General features: G+C 40.0%; 1 protein-coding gene across 4 annotated transcripts in view; it reads left to right on the top strand.

Annotated features, from left to right (window-relative positions):
- The window catches only part of LOC145980421 (uncharacterized), a 157,497-nt gene that overhangs the window by 38,340 nt on the left and 95,404 nt on the right, over positions 1–23,753 (top strand). For all 4 annotated transcript variants that reach the window (XM_083113503.1, XM_083113505.1, XM_083113506.1 and 1 more), the window contains one exon: positions 3,803–3,858. In XM_083113503.1, the coding sequence (XP_082969629.1) occupies positions 3,803–3,858 (56 nt within the window). The remainder of the gene's footprint in view (positions 1–3,802; positions 3,859–23,753) is intronic.

Raw genomic sequence — 23,753 nt, 5'->3', positions numbered from 1 at the left:
ACTTGTTTCAACTTGGTTAGGCAAGCTCTTGGTTGGCGCGGACCGCTGCCTCGCCGAGGGTATGAAACAGCTGGCGATGCAGTGAGGAGGTTGGGGCGGTTCATATCTAGTCTGTGGTTAGGGCGGTCGTCACGTCAGCTTGACCGATTGCAAGATTCGAATCTCCTTGTCTGTAAACTATCAATGTATTAATTTAACAATACTTGGGCTAGGTATGCATTTCTTCTAAGGGTAGTGCCATGGCACGGCGGCTCTCCCCCTTGAGCCGCCGCTGCCATTGTTAATGAATGTAAAACCTTCTGGGGTTTCTTTTTCGGTTTTCGACAAAGTTAGAACCTTTTACTTGCAACAGTATGTCCAACTTTTCGGTCAATGTCAAAAATATTATCTTCCCATCGAGAAAGATGGTGTCAACAAACCAGAGACCAGACGGGCGTTGTCTCAGTTTGTGCTGGAAAATTTTCGTCACAAAGAAGACGTAACTCAAGATACGACAGTTTGTGACAATAACTTTATCGTTAAATGCTGAGATACGACACTTTGACATATCCTAAAAAACTAAATATCTCGAAAACGGGTGATAGTTCAGGCACGTCAATTTGCCAGATTGTGGGGACCATCATATACTCTACACGTAGGTAAAATATCTCAAATTTCGCTTCTTTTCTTTCTTTTTTTTTTCGAAACTTTGTGATTGGGTCGACGATGCAAGATTCTTCATGTCCACTACCATCCCACCAAATTTCATGAAAATCTCAAATGAAAAGTTCATTTTTGGTGATGATTTGGCATGGAATGATCCCAAATCCAAGTACATAAAAATTGTTTGAAGATGATTTACTAATAGATGTAGTGCGAATAACACTACTTTTATTGCATAGCCATACTTTAAGCTTCAATTAAAAAAAAAAAAACATTGGCGTGGTAACTGTAGTGTCTCATAGTGATAATGCAAATTTAGTAACGTGAGACTTTGACACAAAAAACAGAGCATTACATGCATTACAAAATTTTTTTCTGACTCGCAGTGCAAAGGAATCTTGGTGACATTTTTTTATGGAACATATATACGTATTTATGAACTTAAGAAATAAGTTTCAAAGTGATTTGTATATTTGACACTGGGATATATATTTTTCTGTCAACCACTGCGGCCTACCACGATGGCCTCGGCAATGACCAATGCATGCCATGCAAAATTATGAAACTTGAGCCTCCTGTTTCTCAGTAACTATGAGGTCTAAAGAAGAAAAAAATTGCATGTGTTCATACCTTGGTAGTATTAACAAATACAACAAGTATCATCAAATTCTGAATCGGTGGGTGTGATTGACATGGAATGAGTCACATTGAATTAAATAGTATCTTGTGTTGCAGGTAACCTGTGGGAGATAAGACATTGCGGTTAGCACATGTTGTGAAAGCCTATGTCTCAGAAACCAAGCATTTCCGGACCTATGTACATCAGAATATTTTCATTCCTTACATGTGACGAACACGTTCCAGAAGTTATGCCGCTTATTTTTGGGACACCCTGTATGTGTGTGTGCGTGCGTGTACATGTACAGTCACGGACACGGGCCTGATTGTTCCTAGTTCAGCCAAATTCCTTACGCTTTAGGTCAAATAGTCTTTACAACGTTACGAAAGTTGTACCCGCCTAAGTTACTTCCGCAAAACAAAATTGGAACCTTAAAAAAATCAATACAAACGTGTTAAAATATTGGCGACACGCTACATTATCCCATTCAGCTCCGGAAGAAGACCGAGGGGTAACCTAATAATGGACTTTTTTCTCCCTTCGCCCGCGGTTCGGGGTGGGGGAAATATTCTTCTTTTCTGGTGTGAATTTCATCCGCAACCTTGTAGAGGGGCCTTTCACTCGACGTGTTGTTGCCTTTTTTAAGAGCAATTATTATTAATAACATGCATTCTGCCCGTATACTTCGTTTTCATATAGGCTACATCGTTCAATTTCTTCGCCTTTAAAGCAAACATAGGGTAACGCCATATATTGTGTTATAATATCTTCTACCCCAGATCACTTTGGGGCCGGTTGAATCCGTATAAATCCAGATCCTTAATTATACCTAATATGATCCAGCACCGATGCCAAAATTTCCGCTCATGACGTCATCGACGCCTGCAAACCTTGCCTGAATCCATCGATTGTCTTAGAATAGACCGGAACCGTCTCCTCGTTAGTGAATAAAACGCATTAACTTCCAAGTTCCCACGAGTGCATGAATCAGCCTTGACTCATCCTCGCGTATAAGAAAAGCATAAACTGACTTAGAATAGGCCGGAACTGGGTAGCTTGAGTTAGAATATGCCGGAACCGGGTTCCATAATGGTATCTATTATGCACGAATGGAAAACCATTAAAACCAAGCTCCCTCGTCGGCATAAATCGTCCGTGACTCATATCCAGTTGTAACGCATATATAAAGTACAATAATAGGTTAGGTTAGGGTAACAACGGGACACATAATAGTATCTTTTGTGCACTAATTGAAAGTCAATAAATCCAAACTCACACGTGCGCATGAGTCATCCATGACTCATCTACCGTCCTCCTCTCCCCTACACGCTCCTCTTAACTAATTAGCATAAAAACCCATTAATCATAATTAAAAATGACAATAACAATAGCCGAGCATCGTTATGAATAAAATAATGTCCGGGAAGTATTTTCAATTCTATTCCTCTTTCCTCTCCACAAACCACCCTTCATTTATGCAAGGTCAAGAGCCGAGTTCTTGCAAAATCTGAATAATATTCAATGGTTTCTTCGTAGGTGGTTACAGGTTTACATAAAAATATTTCATTTTTCATGGCCCCTTCGTGACATGACTTTGGATGTTGATAAAAGGTCAGAAGATCGTGAATCATAGTCAATGAATTTGCATCATTTAACAGTGTTATTTCATAAAACAACATACGAGAAGTTACTCACGGATTCATTGTAACCTGTGTCAACTATTTTTTTTTTCTATTCTGCTATAATGTTGTGAGTTCTGTATGTTGGAGCTGCTACATATCATTAAGGATAGACGCGTGGATATGCGTAAGCAGGAGATAATAGCAGAATGCAGCGAGTAAGTGGCGCTCATCGGAACATAGAGGCCGGGACTGGTCGTAGGCTGGGGTAGAAAGGGCTACATTAATTTTTGCTCAATGACAGAAAGAAGTGAACTAGCCTGGTTACTGATGGGTGAATGGAGGCAGAACAAGCTGAAGGGGCTGGACGAGAGTGCAATGTGCGTTGTGTTGTGATGTTGAGACGATCTAGCACATTCTCGTCCAGTGTTCATGGTCAACTCCGAACAGACAGCGCAGACGAGGCTGCGAACAGGATACAAAGAACTCTGCGTACGATAATTCAGGAGAGATTGCCGACGGAGAACGCGCAGCATGACATCAGAGCCCTAGGTATCTATCTGAACACTATCTGTAAGGAACGAAGGCAAACTTTGCAAGCTTTAAGGGAAAATGAAGGGTATGACATGCCACAGGAGGGATAGGGGGACAGCATTCGGGGCAGGAGTGACGTCTGTGCTTTCCATCATGTATAGGTGTAATACGTAACGTTCCTCTTCTGTAGAGTGAACACGAACTCTACTCTGTATATGTGTGTATGGATATGGAGTTATTCATGGAACATTATCTCTTTACATAATTGTAAACTCACACTTGGTATGTATGCGTACAGCCTGAGGGCTGGCATTTCAGAAATAAATATTCTATATAATTTGCGGATACCACCTAAACAACCCATTCAGTTCCTTTCTTCTCCTTGCAGGTGTGCAATGAATAGTTCCTTTGAACTTTTGCCCACGGATCCAGTTTCTGAAGCAGGTAAGGACCAACATATCTTGACATGTGGTGGAATGGGTTATGCCAAGGCGGTTACGTACAGGCCGGTCAATCATTGTTAGTCAACGGGTTGATAAGAAGTGACGTCATTATGTTGACAAACGTTGGTAGAAGCACAACCACGCACTTGATTTCCATGGAATCTGGCACGGAGCGTATTTGTAGCAGAAGAAAGAATATCGGAACAATGAAAAGTATAAATCTGCAGGATACCGCGGCGGATAAATAACATCTCATAGGGGGGTTGGATTATTTTTCTTAGTTGTCATCTAAACGCACGGCCATGAAAATTGGCGGCTGGACAGAATTGCGCTGGTGCCACGTGTGGAAAAAGCAAAGCGAGAACGGGACAAAAGTCGCTGGTTCCGTGTACTGTGTGGCAACTCTCTCCGGGACACTTTTGTGTCATCCATGACCTTTGGAGTAAATACTGTCAGTTTGTATCACATGGATTACAAAGACCAACTCTACAACGAGATCTTTCATTCTCTTAAACCTCTGAACACGGGGTTGTGCTCCGACGTGGCAACAGCGCGAACTTCTGCCACGCGCCTAATTTCATGGCCGTGCGTTTAGTAGATTTGATGGAGGTTTATTGTTAGTTTTGGACATCATTTCCGGCGGTGATCGCTTAATTTTAGATGTCACAGCGAGACGATCGCCATTTACTTTTATATAAATTGACAATTTATTATTAGTTTTTGAGATTTCGGTACAGAGGTGATTTTTCAACTTCAGATAACTTTTTTAAACTAAAATGGGAGAATCGCTTTAAAGTAACTTTTAGATATACAGAATAATTTAATTAAAAGGCAAGAACGAAAACAATTGAAACAGATTGTACACGTAACTAATCATCTTAATAGAATGAGCAAGAACTCCGCATGTTTAACACACTTTTAATTTACATACTGGAATTGTGCTACATGTGCGCTTATTTGTCACTACAAATTTTTTTGTTATTTATTGTTCTAGGTGAAAAAATCTTCTAACATAAAAGAGCAATGCTCAAGTTGCAGAATATACAAGCTGATTGACCTACCTGAATGTGCCCACCTTGGGGTAAAATAAGTATTTATAGGAACATGTAGGGTGTAAAATGTATAGTTCATCAACCTATGTAAGTTGTGGGTAGTCTAGTGAAACTTTCTTGAGCATGATTTCTTTGCAAAAGATTGTCTATGGCAGCGGAGTATTTATACATTCTGGCGATAACTTTTAGTGCGTTCCTGAAAGTTTTTATAATCTACCAGCTACCCTGTATATTATCACGGACAACCGCAACCCCCCTCCGATTATGACCAAATTTGCAGCTTTTGTTCCCTCAGGTTCCATGCAGCATGTATTTCACCCCCCAAAAAACAGCCATTTCATTACAGGATCTTGAAAATTTCAGTGTTTTTGTAGTACATAGTATGTTGATTAATTTTCCACTGGGTTTTCAATTTTACTTTTACTCGCATCGAAACATCATTTAGTTTGATATATTCATGTTTACACTGCTCTAAAAATATGAGGAAATGCGAGGATAGTTGAGGCTGTCCATTTCAAACGGAGGATGAGAAGTGGTAGAATGAATCTGTGTTGTGAAAATGTTGAAAGGATGATAAAATATGCAGTAGGGTCAAATCGAGGACTATCTGCCACTACTCCCTCCGTTTTTCATTATAAAGGGTGTTTTTTTTAGAGTGATGGAACTTTGAATTGAAATAAAACACATAAAAAAATAAGTTTGAAGCCAATTGTGTTTTCATTTGAAAGATAACTTTCTGACATTTACTTTTTGAAAATGATTTCCGGCATATGTTCACCACGACTAGCTGTGATGAACCGGATTCGATCAGTCCAATTTTGAACCACTTTTTCAAGTAATTGGGGACGTATGTCGTTAATAACACGAGTTATGTTGGCTTCCAAAGCGTCAATTGTTGCTGGTTTATCAGCATAAACCAGAGACTTTAGATATCCCAAAGAAAATAATCCAGTGGCGTTAGGTCCAATGATCTTGTGAGGCCAATTCACTGACAGCACCGATATTTCCGAAGTGCTCTATACGTTTGGCGAACAGAACATTGATTTTGGATATATATACACACAATTTGTAAACGTTGTTGCGGCGTCAGTCTTTCCATGATCATTTGACAATGCTCACTGATATGAAATGACAAAACAACATGTCATCAAAACAAAACAAATGACAGCTATCCCTATCGAAAGTTCTATCACTCTTAAAAAGACACCCTTCATTTGTGGATAGGTTCTCTGGGCATGCATGTAAATTTGAAATTAGGAAAAGGCAACCATTTCTGAATTGAAATTTTGATTGTAGAATATTATAGGACAAGCATCATCCCATACAACGCAAATCTTCAAGCGACATCCATTAGATATCCAGTTTTTATATCCACTGGACATCCATGAGATATAGAGTATTGCATATACGTTTTTGGATATTCATTGGACATCCATTAGATATATAAATCTGGATATCCTGGCGACATCCGTTGAATGACAACCTTGATTTTGACATCCAAAAAAATCTTACATTTATCGCATATCAAAATACTACACACGCTTTGACAATGCGTTAGAAATGAAATAAAACTGATTTCCATTTAGTTCAATCATCTTGACACAAAAGGTGCTTAAAATCACAAGTCGCAAAAAAATCACCGGAAGTCGTAGCGTCACTAAAAGATCCATTGCCTACCTAAAAGAAAACTGCGTACGTTTTTAGAAGCGATGTCGGGCGGAGCCACGCAGAGGGTGTGCGTGGCGACCAGCCAATGGCAGGAGTGCAATGTTTTACAGTTAGGATACTGCGGCGCGCAAGTTAAACGCCGTGTTCTGTATTTTTTTTTTTTCATAAAACGCGCCACTTTAAGGTTCATCATAAGATGGGGAAAAACATTTTGAACCTGACTGCAAGTCCCATGAAATTTCCGTCGCCTACAGTCGGAGATATCGCTTCTTGAAGAAACACGGGAAACAGAACGTCTCGACACACACACACAAACAATAACCCTTTTAATTTCCTTCTGTCCTTTTTTTTTCGTTGCCACCGTGTTGACGTTGCTGAGTTGTTGTGTCTTGGAAAAGCTATGGGCGTTATATTCAGCTGAATATGCACAATGACCCTTCATTATCGTCGGCGTTCAGGATCAGTCTGAGTCAGTTTGAGTGCGGCGTTTTCGTAGCAAGGCCGGTGTAAAATTATTTTACTTGTACGCCACGAAGAACAGTTGTCAGAGCGAGAGGACTCAATAAAGTCCTTATTCATTGATTGATTTAATTTATATTACTTCGCTTTTCTGCCACTTTTGGCTAATCGCGAAGATGAGGATGACTGATAATATGATGAAATTGATGAAGGGACACTTACAAACAGCCATTCCCGGGTCGGGATTCGAACCTGGAGCCTCTGGCGTCGTAGCGCGCTTTGCAATATAATCGTTATGTTCGATAGTTGTGCAATAGTATGTGTTCCGTGAGTGTTACTTAATAATGTCGCTCTCGAAACCTAGCACCAGTAGGCTATTACAGGCACCAAGAGTAAAAATAATACGTTCGCAAGAGATAAATCTAATTTTTAAAGTACATTCTTACTTCAAGGGACTGGCGTCGGAAGAAGTGCGTGCTGAAACAGTGTTTTCTCATAGTCGAGGACTCACGGGTAAATCTTGTGGTGCAGGTCTGCATGCTGTGTCGCGTATTATAAAACAGGGTAAAATATCTCCCATAGAAATCGGTAAACCCCTATTCAAATCTCCTGGGAAACATGCTAGAAAACAGAAACGAGAGAGAGATGATGATGATGATGTTGCAGTTCCTCTACAATAAATACCTTCACTCTTCTTTCAGGTACGAGTTTCTCTTATATGCTGCATTGATAGGATATTATAATCCTGTGTAGAAATAGTCAGGAGTGAAACAAGGGGATGGCCTTTCGGCAGTATTATTTAATCTAGCATTGCACAAAGTAATGAATGTAGTTGATCAAAAGGGAACCATATTTAGAAAATCCAGTCAAATATGTGCATATGCAGATGATGTTACAATCATTTCTAGAACAATAAGAACACTTAAGCAAATCTATGAGCAAATGGAAAGAGAAGCAATAAAAATAGGGCTCAATGTAAATGAAAAAAAGACAAAGTATATGATAATGTCTAACTCTGAGATCAGAAGAGCACCTCAAGATCTGACAATTGGAGATAATAAGTTTGAGGGAGTTCCTTGTTTTAAATATCTGGGGACAATGGTATATAGTGATAATGATATGAGTAAAGTAATAAAGGAAAGAATTAAGGCAGGCAGTCGTGCATATTTTGCAAATATGCAGTTGTTTAGAAATAGACTGATCGCAAGAAATACAAAGTTTAAAATTTTTAAGACACTGTTACGACCAGTTGTCACTTATGGATCAGATAATTGGACTTTGAAACTGTCAGATGAAAATGCCCTCAGAATATTTGAGAGAAGAATATTAAGAAAGATATATGGACCTGTGAAGGAAGATGACCACTGGAGAATAAGATATAATGCAGAGCTAGATGATTTAATAAAAGGCCAAGATATAGTGAGATTTGTCAAAGCCCAGAGAATAAAGTGGTTGGGGCATGTGGAGAGAATGATGGACGATAGGATGCCAAGAAGAATGTTGAAAGAAAAGCTTCACCACGCAAGAAGAAAGGGCAGACCACCACTTCGATGGATAGATGACGTCGCTGCAAACTTGCGGACAATGAAAATTAAAGGATGGAGGAGAAGAATTGATGATAGATTGGAATGGAGGCTGATTGTGGAGGAGGCCAAGGCCCACCAAGGGCTGTAGAGCCAGAAAGAGAGAGAGAGTAGAAATAGTCACTATATTATTTTACTGTTCTCAAATATAATGTGAATGCATTACATATAAAAAAAAAGCTGTATATTGGACACAGCGAATTCTCTGAGTTCCCCTTCCGCTAGCAGTTAGTTTGGCAACAGCGCAAGAGCACTGGCTGCGTATTGGCTGAACTCATGTTCCTACTAAAAGCATACGCCGTATAGTCCAATGGGCGAAGGCAGCAGCTTGAAAAGGTGGAGTCTTACTGCCCTGTTTTACGTTCCTGGAATCTGGTCAGGTCCTGATAACATGTTCACTTCATACGTGTCTAATATGCAAGAGAAATCACCAAATCATACCTGGGTACTGAATGTAACGAGAGTTAGGAATTCGATATACGTATATTGAATATCCGCGCAAGCCCGTTGTCGGTTCAGCTCTCGGCAACGAAAGGTCTTGGTTTATGTCGTGGCATGGACATTTGTGTTCTTTATTGTTTGTTTCTCTGTCAGCAGAAATAAGTGAATGAAGGAGGGAAAAATTAATTAAACACATTCATAGGAAAATTGAAATTTATACTTAGATGAAGAAACGATTGATCATTGTTTATTATAATTACTCCTGGAAATATCATGATAAAAATACTTGGTTTTGTTTAACATTGTTCTTTCATATTGTTTGCAATAATTCTAGACAACTTATAATTCCATTAACCGAAAGTGGTGCGAAATCACGTCTCCATCCGTGCTAAACATTCTTTGAATGTACATATGTCACCGTTCTTGTAGTGACTTCACAGATCAGAACCGCTGTAGCTCAGTCGGCCCCGTGGCGGAGTGGTTAGCACATCGCGCAACAACGTCAGGGGTCCCGGGTTTGAATCCCGGCTCGGACATGGATGTTCGTGATTGTCCTGAAAAGTCTTGAAAAAGAAATTTGAATGAAGCTTCCCCTTAGAGGCTTTCCTTTATTAAAAAAAAAATAATCGTTAGGGCGTATGACTGCCATACGAGAGACTCGGGTTCGATTCCCGGCTGGGAAGAACAGGGATTTTTTCCATCTGTTCAAGCGGCGCCCACCCAGTGTCGTATAAAGTGGGTACCTGGAGGAAACTCTGGAGGGTAAAGGCGGCCAGTGGTGTGGTGCTGATCACATCACCCCCACCTTCGGCCGTGATGAAGAAATTGTGCGGCCCTAACTTCACACACCCTGTACGCCTTCATGGCGTGGTGCAAAGCACAGGGGAACACTTTACTTTTTACTTTTCTGTGTAAAAGATCACATATTTTTATAATGCTCATTGTTATTACAGAAGAGAAAGGAACATCATGCGTTTAAAGTTTAAAATGGAATAGTCAGAGTTGATGTTTTGTTTAGTGTAGCACAGGGGTTCCCAAACTTTATGAGATTGAGCCGCCCTTCATATGTCACATTTTCCGAGCGACGCCCCTGTACCATTTTTTTAAAAAAATATGCCCAAATTCAGTTTGATTAGGTAGTAGCTATGTTTTAAGAAAGAACATCTCGTCCTGTATTTTATGATTTAATTTTAACTTTTCCACTAGCTACTAACATTTGAAAATGAGACAGATTGATACATGAAATATATGTTCTGGAAGAACAAAGACATTGAACGTAATATGTGACTGTGTATAATACAAACAAGAACAAATGCATGAATCTCTTTCACTCTTCATTTCGCTTTGACTTTCATCTTAATGGGATGGGTGATCTTGTTTCTCGTCACGCTGGATATAATGTTCGACAGCTACGCGGAGCTCCTTCTCGGCGTTAATTTTGCTTCTATATCTAGATTTTATTACCGGACTTAATAATCTCCGGACTTACGTACTAAACTACTGTGTACGGTTTCCAGGTGACGTTTCAGATTATTTGGAAGCATACTCTCAGCTGCCAACATTTTCAAGCAGATTACACACCGAGGACGGTCTTCGTTCTTGACAACAGTGCACGTGAAACAGAAATCCAAATACGTGTCAACATATTTTCTGCATTTGTTCCTTCCCGTCGATATAGAACTGTAGTCAAACCCAGATATTTCTGCCGCGATCAGCGCAGTAGAACGGGAGAACTTCTTCTTCTTCTTTCTCTACCCCTTATGCCATTACATCGTCGGGGATGCCTCAACCCACTGTTTCCATTCTTCTCTCTTTTTGGCCATCTTATTTATTTCTTGGAGTGTCTTCCCTCTTTTCCTTCCTAATTCTTCCACCATATCCTCATACGTTTTGCTTGGTTTGCCCCTCGGCCTTCTTCCTTCTGGTTTTGCCTCCAACAACTGCTTGGTTTTCCTTTCCTCTTCCATCCTGGTTACGTGGCCAAACAATTTCATCTGTCTTTTAATTAGATGGTTTTCAATTATGTTTGTTCCAGCTCTTCCCTTATCCTTTCATTTCTTACTCTATCTCTTCTTCTTTTGCCTACTATCTTTCGGTAGCACTTCATTTCTAAGCCAAGCGTCAGGTTAACCTTGCAGCAGGTTTTCGCATATGTAGATCCAAACGTGCGCGCAAGAGTATAGTTCCACTGAGACGGGTTCTATTCCGACACAACTGCATACTTGCAAGAAAACAGTTATTTAATTTGTAAAATACAGACAAAATAATACATCCATTAGCAGGTGTGGACTTGATCGGTTGCAATCACTGTGCAGACGAACTTGGATCCGCAGATTCGCCAACTGGAGTTTGTATTGAGCTGAGGAATCCCTGAAGCCCAAGTGCGAGTCGAGCAAGACTGAATACGTTGCAGAGCGCGTGGAATCCGTGATACCAGTGTTGCACATCCCACTATTTTAACCCTATGTTTATTGTGATTAATAATCGTGCTATACAGCGGCGAGAATGGCTGAATCAAGCAAGGTCTCCTGTTCAGCGAGTGTTATTGTGGGCTTCATCCGAAGGGAAAAGCTCTTCAAATCAAGCAAGTTGTTTAAAATGCATAATCCTCCTTACGGAAACAAGATCAAAGTAAAACAGGGCGTGAGGTGATTTTCCGTCAATGGGCGCACGAACTGTATCCCGGGTGTTGAATGATTTGCGGTTTGAGTTTAGGAAGAGGAAACGATTGTTTGTTGTTTGACTACAAAAGAATGTCCCCGGTATTAAAAGATATCCCCGTGAGAAGAAACATGTTTATTATTTGGACCAGACGTGCTTTAACTCTGGGAGGGGCGTGGGCGTTATATTGATTTTATATATATATATATATATATATATATATCTCACCATGCAAAACCACCGCCAGGGCTGAAGAAACCGACGAGAAAGGGAGATTGGAAGGGGGAGGCTTATTGTTTCACCCACTGACGGCAATGACGTCTTTGTTGAAGGCGCATATATTTACTGTTCCGTGCAAGGAAAGGGATGGATGATTAGCAAGAAATGGACAGACCAAGATTTGAATCCTGGTTTAGTGAAGTGATTCATAAATTGTAACCAGAATAATAGCAGCAGACAATGAACCTGATTGTATATATCCACAATAACAAATCATACTTTTTTTTTTTCTGGTATAACTTGAAGTGCGTGTGTCTTACAGTAACAAAGGTTTTCATAAACGTATTTTTTTATAAACCAAAAACAATAATTTGTCATTAAATTCAAGAGGGCCTGTCGTTGTTTACTTATATCTTTGTTTATTTTTATTTTTGCGTGCTCGAAATATACACACATGCTCATGGGCGTCCGGAAAGGGGGGGGGGCAAGGGGGCCGTCCCCTACCTGGAAAATGAAAGTCAACCAAAAATTATGTATTTCACACATATAATTTCATTTTAGCCACAATAATATGTGTTAATTATTGCATTAACACAATAAATTCAAATTTAAGCAATGTTATTAGGGAACTACACTCTTTTGGGGGAAATGTGACTTGTTTGCCCCCCTGGGAAAAATACTCTCATGTTTCGAAGATATTTCGCATTTATATTAAGTAATGACACATTTTTTTAAATAATTTATGCGCAGAAAGTACTTCTAAAATGTTATGTTTCAGGAGACAAAAAGAAACACAAATATATTCCGCTTGACATGCATGCGGGTTTTGATGTGTTGTGCGGTTGGCAATACTGTGGATTTTCTCAGTGTCTGCGATGTAAGCAGCTCGGCGGTTGAGGCAAGACTGGCACGGAAGATTCCGTGCTCAGTTCCCGCGCGGATTGATACATAAAACCTGCTGCAAACTTAGCCTGACGCGCGGCTTACAGTTGTTATCTTACTAATTTCCTTTCCTTTCGTTGGCCAAATCTCTTCCCTATTTCTAGTTTCCCAAATATTCTCTGGTTCAATTTATAGTATGCATTATTTGCTTTTCGGATACGATTTGAGACTTCTGGCTCTATTTTCCCTTTGATGAAATATTGTTCCAAGGTATTCATAACTTCGGACCTGCTCGAGCTGATTTCCATTACAGTTTATGCTTAGGTTTCCTACTTGATCTTCTGTTCTGCTCATCTTCATTACTTTACTCTTACTTTCATTAACCATCATTCCCTTTTCCTTTAATGTTTCTGTCCATTCTAGTACTGCTCTTTGTAACTTTCCCTCTGTGTTTGCAATGAGTACTATATCGTCTGCGTACTCCAAAGTTTAACAATACACTGGCCTCATTCTCCACATTTCTACCTTGGTTATTTCTGTTCTTCGTTTACCTATTTTTATCACTTCATCCATTACTGTTATAAAGAGTAATGGGCTTAAACTGTCCCCTTGTTTTACTCCTCTATGCATCGTAAAGGTTTGTGATGTTTCGCTTTTCAGTCGAACAACTCCTTCTACTATCTCATACATCGACTTTACTGCTCTGAATAGTCTTGGTGGGACCTTCCTCCTTTTTAGCAATTCCCATATTACCTTCCGTGGTATCATGTCGAAGGCAGCTTTCAAATCGAGGAATGCCAGATTTGCTTCTTTTCCTCTACTCAAAAATCTGTCCGATATGGTTCGCATTGAGAATATATGATCTTGTGTCTGTCTCCCTGGGCGGAATGCCGCTTGTTCCCTTCGAAGTCTGGTTCTACACAATCTCACAATCTTCGTTTCAATATACTTGAGTATATTTTCATTACTACCGAAGAGAGGCATACAGCTCTATAGTTTCTACAGTCTGTAGTATTTCATTTCTTATAAATGGGTATCACTAGCTAGCCAATGAACATGCACTGCATGAAAGAAGCAACCACTACGCCGTGCTATATTGCCACATTACCGTCCCTGCCGAACGGTGTGAACCGCGAGTTGAAGCGCTATTCAATTGTTTTCAATGATGTTTGCGCGAGTGTGTCCAGTAATGGAATGACAATATGGCAACAATGGCGAAGGTTGGCGAGCAGGGTAGAACATGTGAGAGAGAGGGAGACGAAACGAAAATTGGTATCTGCGCAACGGCAGAGATAGCTGCGTCGGACTTTTTTTTTACTACTTGCAACTTCTTCTGCACCACGTTTTTTTTTATTAAAAACTTCTCCATTATCACACACCAACACACGCTTACATAGACAACCTAGTTCATAGTTATTAAAACACAGCAGCTCAGTTCTAACGAATGGTAATACACGCTACAAATGTATCGAATCACAACTGCGTACCAAACCCAACAATGTGGCGACAGAATGTTATCGCTTGACCTTGGCTCCAGTGGCGTACGCAAGGGGGGGTTACCGGGTTTAAACCCTCCCTTGGGCTTTTGAAATATTATGGAAAATGCTGTAGAAAAAAATGGCTAATTTATCAGTCAAAGATCTGCGACAGTAATAATAATAATAATAATTTGAATTATTATTCCCATGCAGTATGAAGAAAAACACAACATTCCAAGCACAATCTAAGCGGCCGCAAAGTTCAATTTTGCAATTTTTTTTGCAAAAAGTCGCGCAGTGACTCTTGCGAGAATTGTGAAAATTCCTTGCTTCCTCGCAGTGTGCCGACCTTATTGCAAACGTTCTTCCCGGTACTGATTTCACATCCCCTTGTGAACTCTCAAGTGATGCTGAGTCTACATCCACATCATTAAATAATGTTGAAGAAGTGCTTTGTGAATCACCTAGAAGTGATAAATGTGTTGGAATGTCTTAAACTTACTTTTCAACGAAAACATAGACTCAGTAGAATTTAGCAACATGTATTCTCGCGCTTCATCATCATCCTGAGCGAGTTCCATAGGTAAAAGTAATGTAAATTCCCCCGTGCATATAGCACCGTGCCATGAAGGCACACGTAGTGGTGTGGTGGGCCCCAAAGATTCTCGATCTCGAACTATTTTGCAGGTGATGTGATCAGCACAATGCTCCGGCAGCCTTCATCCCCCAGGGTTGCTCTCAGGTACCCATTGCTATGAGGCTGGGTGCGGAGACAAGGCTGGATAAATTCCAAGCAATTCCGGGAATCGAACCCGGATATCCCACGAAGTTGTCAGACTAGACCAGCGCGGCTCCTTGAATAAGTTTTATATTTCGATTATTTCAATAAATTTAATATATTTGCTTGTTTTTATGGATTTTCTTCACACTTAAAATGTCTCACTTATCATATACAAATAACCGTTGACTAGACAATTATTTTGTAACAAAGAAACAAAAGAAATGTAATTTTGTTCTATTTCTTTCATAAATAGCAGCTGCATTAGTAGTAATTATTAGTAGTAATTAAACTAATTAATTATAGGAATTATTAATTTATTATTATTATTAATTAAAGTATAATAAAACAATGGTAATGTGAATTTGTAGAAAGTTTTCGAAATAACACCCCCCTTGTTGAAATCCTGCGTACGCTACTGCTTGGCTCAGTTCATTTTCAGACGGTAAGGGAGAGAGATCTGCACGACGTCACGCCAAGTTTTTAAAGAGCGTTTGATTCCGGAACTCATATGAAGAGAGCGCTTTCACAACAACAAACATTATATGTTTTATTTTTAATTCATTCTTTAAAATACATACACGTATTGAAAATTACATGTTGAGATTCACATTATGAATTATAAGTTTCAGTTTTTCATTATGGCCGCGACGCCCCGGACCTACACTGGCGACGCACAGTTTGGGAATCCACCGTAGTATAATTCTAACACAATTGGCAACACTGGATATGTCTGGAAAAGGCGATGATCACTCTGCCAGTACGGACGAGAAATCACGGTATGCAACCCACTTATTATGCAAGTTGGCTAACTTCGGTTGACATAACATTAAGCAGCAGTTTCCTCCACCTTCTGTCTTGAGAGGGACACAAAACCAATCCGCTAAGTGATACCACTAACGTCAGTCACCTATAAACGTTTGGAATTGTTTGAAGCAATTCCAGTCCGAACCAAAACTCATGCTCACTTCGGCAAGAGAGAAAGTTGCTTCTCCAGTTTCAGTTCGGGCTAGAGATGACTGAAACTAAGAAGAATCCGTTAACGGGCCATATTTTCTATGTGGGCCTGTGCTCTCAGTTGGAGAAAACACGACAGACGATAATATTGTTTACGTTTACCCATCCAAAAAAAAAAAGACGAAATAAATATTTTTCGTTTTTCATTTTCTTATGCTTGGCCCTTCATTATTTTTATTATTATTGAAACCGGATTTAGGAACTGATCTTTAGGCGTCGTTAATTTTTTCCTCAAATGCTCACTTCCTACGCGTCGTATTTCTTACAAATAAAAATAATCGCTAGTTCAAGTAGCTATCCTAAGTTCAAGTTTGCTAATCGGAGAAAATTCGGGTTAACTTTGACTTCAGATCACAGAGATAACCTCAGTTCAAATTTATATGCAACACAGAATCAGAGTTCAGCGTGACTTACAAGCGCCGAATCAAGGCACTTACTGCCCCCCTCCCCCGATTTCTTCAAGAACTTTGTGTATACAGATATAAAATAATATAGTTTATGTTGATGTCACCCTTTCCCACATATTTATGTAAAATTGACGTCACTGGCGTCACGCAGGTCAATTTTACTGGCTAATCGAAGATCAGCTGTCTTATACAACCCGCCATCGATTAGTTTGATTGATGATGTTGCAGTGTTTATACTGAAAGAATAAACTCCAAATCAGTACGTACATAATATACTGCTCCTGGACGGATATCTACTGGATATACGTGGATGGCTATTGGATATTTAGTACTTCGGCACGGGTATCCAAGAGACATCCATTAGATGTTCCTTTGACATTTTCTTGCTGTGACCACTGGTGAGGGAAATCCTCTGTGTCTCCGGGAATTTCGCACTCTGACTGTAGTACAGGATCTGGAGAGATAAAAAAATGTTTTGTAAAAAGGAAATGAAAGTGTTACGAAAACTTGTTGAGGTGAAGAGAAGCTGAGACTTTCTCGCACCTGTAGAACATGCTCTTTACATTTCCCTGGCTCAACCGCACACAACGAGGAATATGAAAGGACAGATGTCCCAATTCAGGAACTATGACGAAAGTTCCCTATTCACTATCAGAATGGAATGTTTCGAACTTAGTAACCGTGGCTTAGGGAGGGAAGGGGGAGAGGTGAGTAAGGACCAGTTTTTGAGAGGTTCTTATCCTTACTCCAAGGGGCCTCCCCCATGACGCAGTGGTAGCGTCATTGCCTTGTAATCAAGGGGTCCCGGGTTCGATACCCGGTGGAGGCACAAGTGGTTCGGATCCCACTTTAAACTGTAGGTCCAGTCCCGATTAGCCTTACTGTGCATAAAGTGGACTTAAAACACCAACTCAAACCAAACCAAACCTTACTCCAAGTTACCATGAAATACTACGTACACAGTGTGCGTGTATGTATGCGCGCGCGCGTGTGTGTGTATTCATTTGCAGAAGTAGTACTTACGGGCAGTTTCTTCTGTCTTGTAATATGTTTTGAGTATATTGCAAATTTTTGCTTGTAGGTTAGGTGTGCGTAATGTCATATAAAGAAAAGAAAAAAGAGAAACCAATTCATCCTCCCCCGAAGCAATTAGTAGGACGTTCTGAGTTGAGAAGACATTTCACTGAAATATTCAACTTGTAATGATGCGATCATTACTGGATCCTTTTTATGTTATAAATTGTGTATGTCTATGTATTCCTGTAAGTTTGAATTCTTGGCCGTTGGGGTAGGTAGGTGTGTCGCTGGACAGCCGACCGGCGGAAAGTTTCCTGTAACGGCTTAGGTCATTAGCGGGGCCTAATTGAAGTGATCGGTTAGTTCGTATGAACTTTCCAGCCTGATTATTACCAGTTCGTAGTTAGAGATCGGTTAGTTCATTGAACTCTCCAGCTTAATTATTGCCTATTTTTGTGGCACCAGGAAAAGGTTTATTATCCATTTTGCCTTGACTCATCTCACTCAACAGGTCGCTAGGTGCCGTGGCTTGCCGCGAGTTGATAGCTTCCTAGAGATGAGGCCTTGCTCGAAAAGTTTTATTATCCCGTGGGCATCAGATACAGTATTTGGCGGAGTACTACGATGTAAGAGGTATCTTCTTCTCTAAGGGGAGCGGCTGGGCGAGCTTTCTTTCCTTACTATGTGAACCGACGGGGATGTTAACTTTCTTTCTTCTTATACACAAAATTCAGCCAAGAGAACGCACGTAACTTCGTCAAGAGGAGCAAAACGAAGATGTACCCCAGATGCGTTACAAGCTGATAAACAAATTCTGATCTAATTTCAAAAGGGAATGTTTTGTATATATTGTACATAGGAATCTATCTTTCCTTTATTCTATCTTTCATTTCTCTCTGATACCTCACATAGTACTCATACAAAAGCGTCGTTCCGCAGTCAATTCCATCGCGAAATTAACGCAAAGTTAGTGCGTATTCTTTCACCGCGTAATTTCGTCGGGAAGCCGCAGTTCGGTGGCGAGAAATGCAGTGAATAGCAGTGACATCAAATGTAGAGCCAGTTCGATTCATTCATGTGGAAACCGGTCGAAGCGGTGGCTTGCGATCTCTGCAGAAACGCAGAGCAGTGGCGTAGTGCGTAGTTAAGAGATCGTTTAGATCATTGAACCCTCCAGCTTAATTATTGCCTATTTTTGTGGGAGCAGGAAAAGGTTTATTATCCATTTTGCCTTGACTCATCTCACTCAACAGGTCGCTTGGTGCCGTGGCTTGCCGCGAGTTGGTAGCTTCCTAGAGATGAGGCCTTGCTCGAAAAGTTTTATTATCCCGTGGGCATCAGATACAGTATTTAGCGGAGTACTACGATGTAAGAGGTATACTTGTTGTCCTGATTCCAACCTCACTTTACTTCAAACAAAGTTCCGAAAGATCAGTTTTCCCCCTAACAACCACATGTCAGGTTCACGTGGAGTCCAATAAATCGTCCCTTGAAACCTTTCCCACCAATAGCGTTCGTTCAAGAAATGACAGCTCTCGTCAAGTCCACGTGTACTAAATGAGATGTTGCTAATTCAGTTTCTTTAGAGATTTTTGAACGCGAATTTGCGGTTGCGTTATCTTTGCTAGGTTGTGTTATCGTATTGTGCTACTTTTTTATACAATATAAAAATCTTGGGAGTATAACCTGTCAGTGAATGAATGGATGTCTAAACACTGCAGGCAAAAGTGACAACATCGCTTTACAGAAAAACAGGTGGTGGCTCGAAAACAGATACTGTTCCGGTCAGCTTCCTCTGGGGTTGGGTCAAAGATGCCGAACTGCTACTACGTTCAAGACTTCAGCTCAGTGGCGTGCCCAAGGGGGGGGGGTTGGTGGGGGTTATAACCCCCCTTTAGCCTAGTATTCCTAAAAAAGAAAGTCAAATGTAGGAAAAAGTGGCAAAATGAGGGATGACTACGAAAAATAGTGTACGTAACCCCTCCCTTTCGAAAAACCTGGGCACGCCACTGCTTCAGCTATATCTTCTTCTGTAAGGAGAGTGGCTGGGCGAGCTTCTTTCCTTACTATGCGAACCGACGGGGATGTTAACTTTCTGTCTTCTTATACACACACTTGCTCTTTTCATATCATTTCAATAGTACATTTCATGTGGGAAACCGGGTACACACGTGCACATCCCTTCAGCCACCTTTTTTGGTACTGAAGGGCTATTTTTTTTTACTCGTGAAGCCAGTATCTACACGAGTCTACACACTCTTCGGGAAGGGGGGACAGGGCACACTGAAATGTGGATTTTGCGAATAACGGCCAAGATTTAACTTATGTAAATAAGATATGAATAAACCTATATATATATATATATATATATATATATATATATATATATATACACGAGGGCCGCACTGAAAGTTTCGGGAAAATGACATAAAGAAGAAGAATGAAAGTACATCAATTTTTTATTGCTTTTCAAAATATTCACCCTTTACAGCAATGCATTGTTTCATGCGATGGAACCAATTGTTGAAACAGTTATGTCAGTCTGAGGTTGGTACCTGCGAGACATGCATTTCGTATGCTTCGATAGCCTCTTCGGGAGTGAAAACTCACTGACCACGCAACTTGTTCTTCATTGTTGGGAAAAAAAAGAATCACATGGGGCTAAGTCAGGTGAATAAGCTGGATGAGTCATGAGTTCAACTTGTTCATGATCCAGAAAGTTCCTTGTGTCAGATGCTGTGTGCGAGCTGGCATTGTCGTGATGCAGAATGATTCAACAATTGGGGTTCGAAGTTCTGAGCACGTGGAGTACTTGTGGCAGGCAAATTGTGGTATACCATTCTGCATTGACTGTTCTACGATACTCTAGTGCAACAGTCGCAATGTGACCTGATTTACAGAAAAAAAAAGGCAACAATTTGTTTCGACACACTACGTGCACGAACAATTTTCGTTGGTTTAGGCTCATCCTGGAACACCCACCAGCAGATTGTCGCTTTGTTTCAGGATCATAAGAGTAAATCCATGATTCATCGCCTGTGACGATGTTAAACACAAGATTTGATGATCCCGACTTGAACCGTTTGATCATATCCTTGCACCACTTCACACGGTCGTCTTCTTGTGCTTTTGTTAAATTGTGTGGGATCCAACGGGCACAAAGCTTTTTCACACCTAAATAATTGTGCAAAATTGTTTGTATTTGACTCATGCCAATACCTAAGGAACCCTGAATTTAGCGATAAGACACGTGTCGATCACTATTTATTAGTTCACGAACTGCATCAATGTTTCCTGGCACAATGGCTGTCGATGGGCAGCCTTCACGAATTTCATCACTAAGGTTAACCCGGCCACATCTGAATTCTTGGAACCAGCGATAAATTGTCGTCTTTGATGGGGCATCTTCGTGAAAAGTTTCGATCATTCGAGTAACACATTGTTGCTGTGTTAAACCTTGCCGAAAATCATAATAAATCATGGCACGTAAGTTCTCTCTTGTTAATTCCATTTTTTTTACGAACACCTCACTTCAAAATTCTATCCTGAAACGAAAAAGAATCCGTGTTACACCAGTCCTTGTATTTACAGTCGACAAATATCACAGTTTATAAATATAGCAAAAACTAACCGATTGCATAGTTGCCAGTACCTGATTCCTGAAACTTTCAGTGCGGCCCTCATATATATATATATATCAAAAGGGAAATGGGCGTTTAAGTTATATTTTGAAGAAATACCTGTCTATTGCTAATAGTTATATCCACAGAACTTCAGATACTGCATGTGTTGAACATAGACACAATGTTTTAAAATGTATGGGTGCGTACGTTGTGTATGTTGAAGGCGCGAGTTGTGAATCGCTTAAAAAAACATGAATTATACCTCAACAAGCTGGTATAGAACAGTTCCTGAAATGACACTGTTTTCATTGGAATTGCAATAGTTCCTGAGTTGGGAAGAGATTTCACTAAAATATCCAACTGGAATAGACCAGTTCCTGAAATGACACTGTTTTCATTGGAATTTCCTTAGTTCCTGAGTTGGAAGAGATTTCACTAAAATATCCAACTGGAATAGACCAGTTCCTGAAATGACACTGTTTTCATTGGAATTTCCATAGTTCCTGAGTTGGGAAGAGATTTCATTAAAATATCCAACTGGAATAGACCAGTTCCTGAAATGACACTGTTTTCATTGGAATTTCCTTAGTTCCTGAGTTGGGAAGAGATTTCACTAAAATATCCAATTGGAATTTACAGTTCCTGAAATGACACTGTTTTCATTGGAATTTACATATTTCCTGAGTTGGGAAGAGATATCACTTAAATATCCAACTGGAATAGACCAGTTCCTGAAATGACACTGTTTTCATTGGAATTTCCATAGTTCCTGAGTTGGGAAGAGATTTCACTAAAATATCCAACTGGAATAGACCAGTTCCTGAAATGACACTGTTTTCATTGGAATTTCCATAGTTCCTGAGTTGGGAACTCCTGAATTGGGAAAGGTCCTTCTAGAACATTGGTGCAAACCTTGTGACCAACAATATTAGAGAATGTTAGATAGGACTTGAGGCAAGAAAGAGTTTGATTTTTGTTTTGAGTCCACTATACACAGATAGGCTAATCGGGACTACAGTTTAAAGTGGCATTCGAGCTACCTTGTGACTCCACCGGTTATCGAACCCGGAACCCCTTGGACGCAAGGAAAATTGATGAGAAGGTTTAGGTAATATGAGAGAAGATAATATCAATTTGTAAAATAAAATACATGGAAAACGTTGACGATGACCATAATACTAATAATTTATGTGGAAGTATCCACCACCCTTGGCTGAAATACTGACTACGCCTATGTTGATACGTGAGTTGTGTGCTTCACTCCACAAGGAGAGAACCATGCTCTTAGGAATTGGAGTCCGCCCCAGTCCACCACTTGTCTTCTAGCGTTGGAAGTCTGCCGCCTCTGGAGATTGTAAGGAGGCGTGCAAGCATAAATGACTTGGCACGTGACACCTCCCTCCAACTCTGTAAGCTCCGTCAAGGACATCGCAACGAGTCGGGAAAACGCATCAGGTGTCCTCGGAACTATCTCGTGTTGCTGAAGAGAAAGCAGAGGATGTCTGCTCAGGTGACATCAAATGTATCTCATGGAGAGGCCACGGCGCTGCCATGCGTGTAACAGTGTTGCCGGCTCTAGCGACTTCATCAATTTTCATCTAATCATCATTCAATCTCATCGTTGCGATTAACCTAAATTGGCAGAAAAACCAATTGCCAATGATGAAACAGGAGCATTGTCTGTTATCGCTGCGCTGTATTACCAATGTATTGTTGCTCCACAAGAGAAGGTTTCTCCACATAATTCATCCTACCGCTATTCACTTACAAGTAATTTCGGACAGCAATTTTAGGTATTATAGCGATTGCGGAAAACAGTGATTGATCCACCGTTTATCATGTGGTTATCCGTACTCATTAGCGTATACTTTCTGCTACAATGCGTATACTTTCTACTTTCGTTTCTGTATATTTATTTATGTAATTTGGACTTAACTGCAGTGAACTTATTGAGAACTGCCTTTTGCTATCAAAGTCAATGCAGAAGTTTACATTTACATGACTTGAGATTTCGAAGTATCGAATAAGTCCCATGAGAATCTTCTTCTTCTTACTGACCCTATCAACTGTGAGTCGATTTTGGTCAACTTGTCTGAATTTTTTGTCAAAATAAATTTAGTTCACTATTCACTTGTTATCCACAAAAAACAAAGAAAGAAAAAAATAACTGTTTGCTAAATCGTTAAGTTACATCTTGCATATCCACAAAGGAGCCATATAATGGGAGGGTTGGGATCCGTGAGGACGGTAATTAGGGTTACAGGGAATGGAACACCATGACGGCGCAAACCATTATATCGTATCAATCCCTAAGATTATATGTTTATTTTATAAAGTCTCTGAATGCTTCACGTTGACCAGGGCATTCACTTGTTTTTCTCATTCATGAATAACTCTAAAATCCACTTTTAATCCACGTTGTTAATTAATTAAAATGTTAAAGATAAAAAATTGTTTACTGTGCTTACTACATCCTCATAACCAACGTTGTGATAAATTTTCGTATCCAAAATCATGTAAAAAAAATTCTAAAATCACTGTCAATGCAAGAAATCATCAAATCTAAATGTCTTATTCTCCTACCTTATTTAAAATTCTGGGAATGGTAAAA

This window comes from Lepisma saccharinum, chromosome 27, assembly GCF_977018435.1.
Source record: "Lepisma saccharinum chromosome 27, izLepSacc3.1, whole genome shotgun sequence".
Lineage (NCBI taxonomy): Eukaryota > Metazoa > Arthropoda > Insecta > Zygentoma > Lepismatidae > Lepisma > Lepisma saccharinum.
This window is presented reverse-complemented; position numbering and strand designations above follow the sequence as displayed.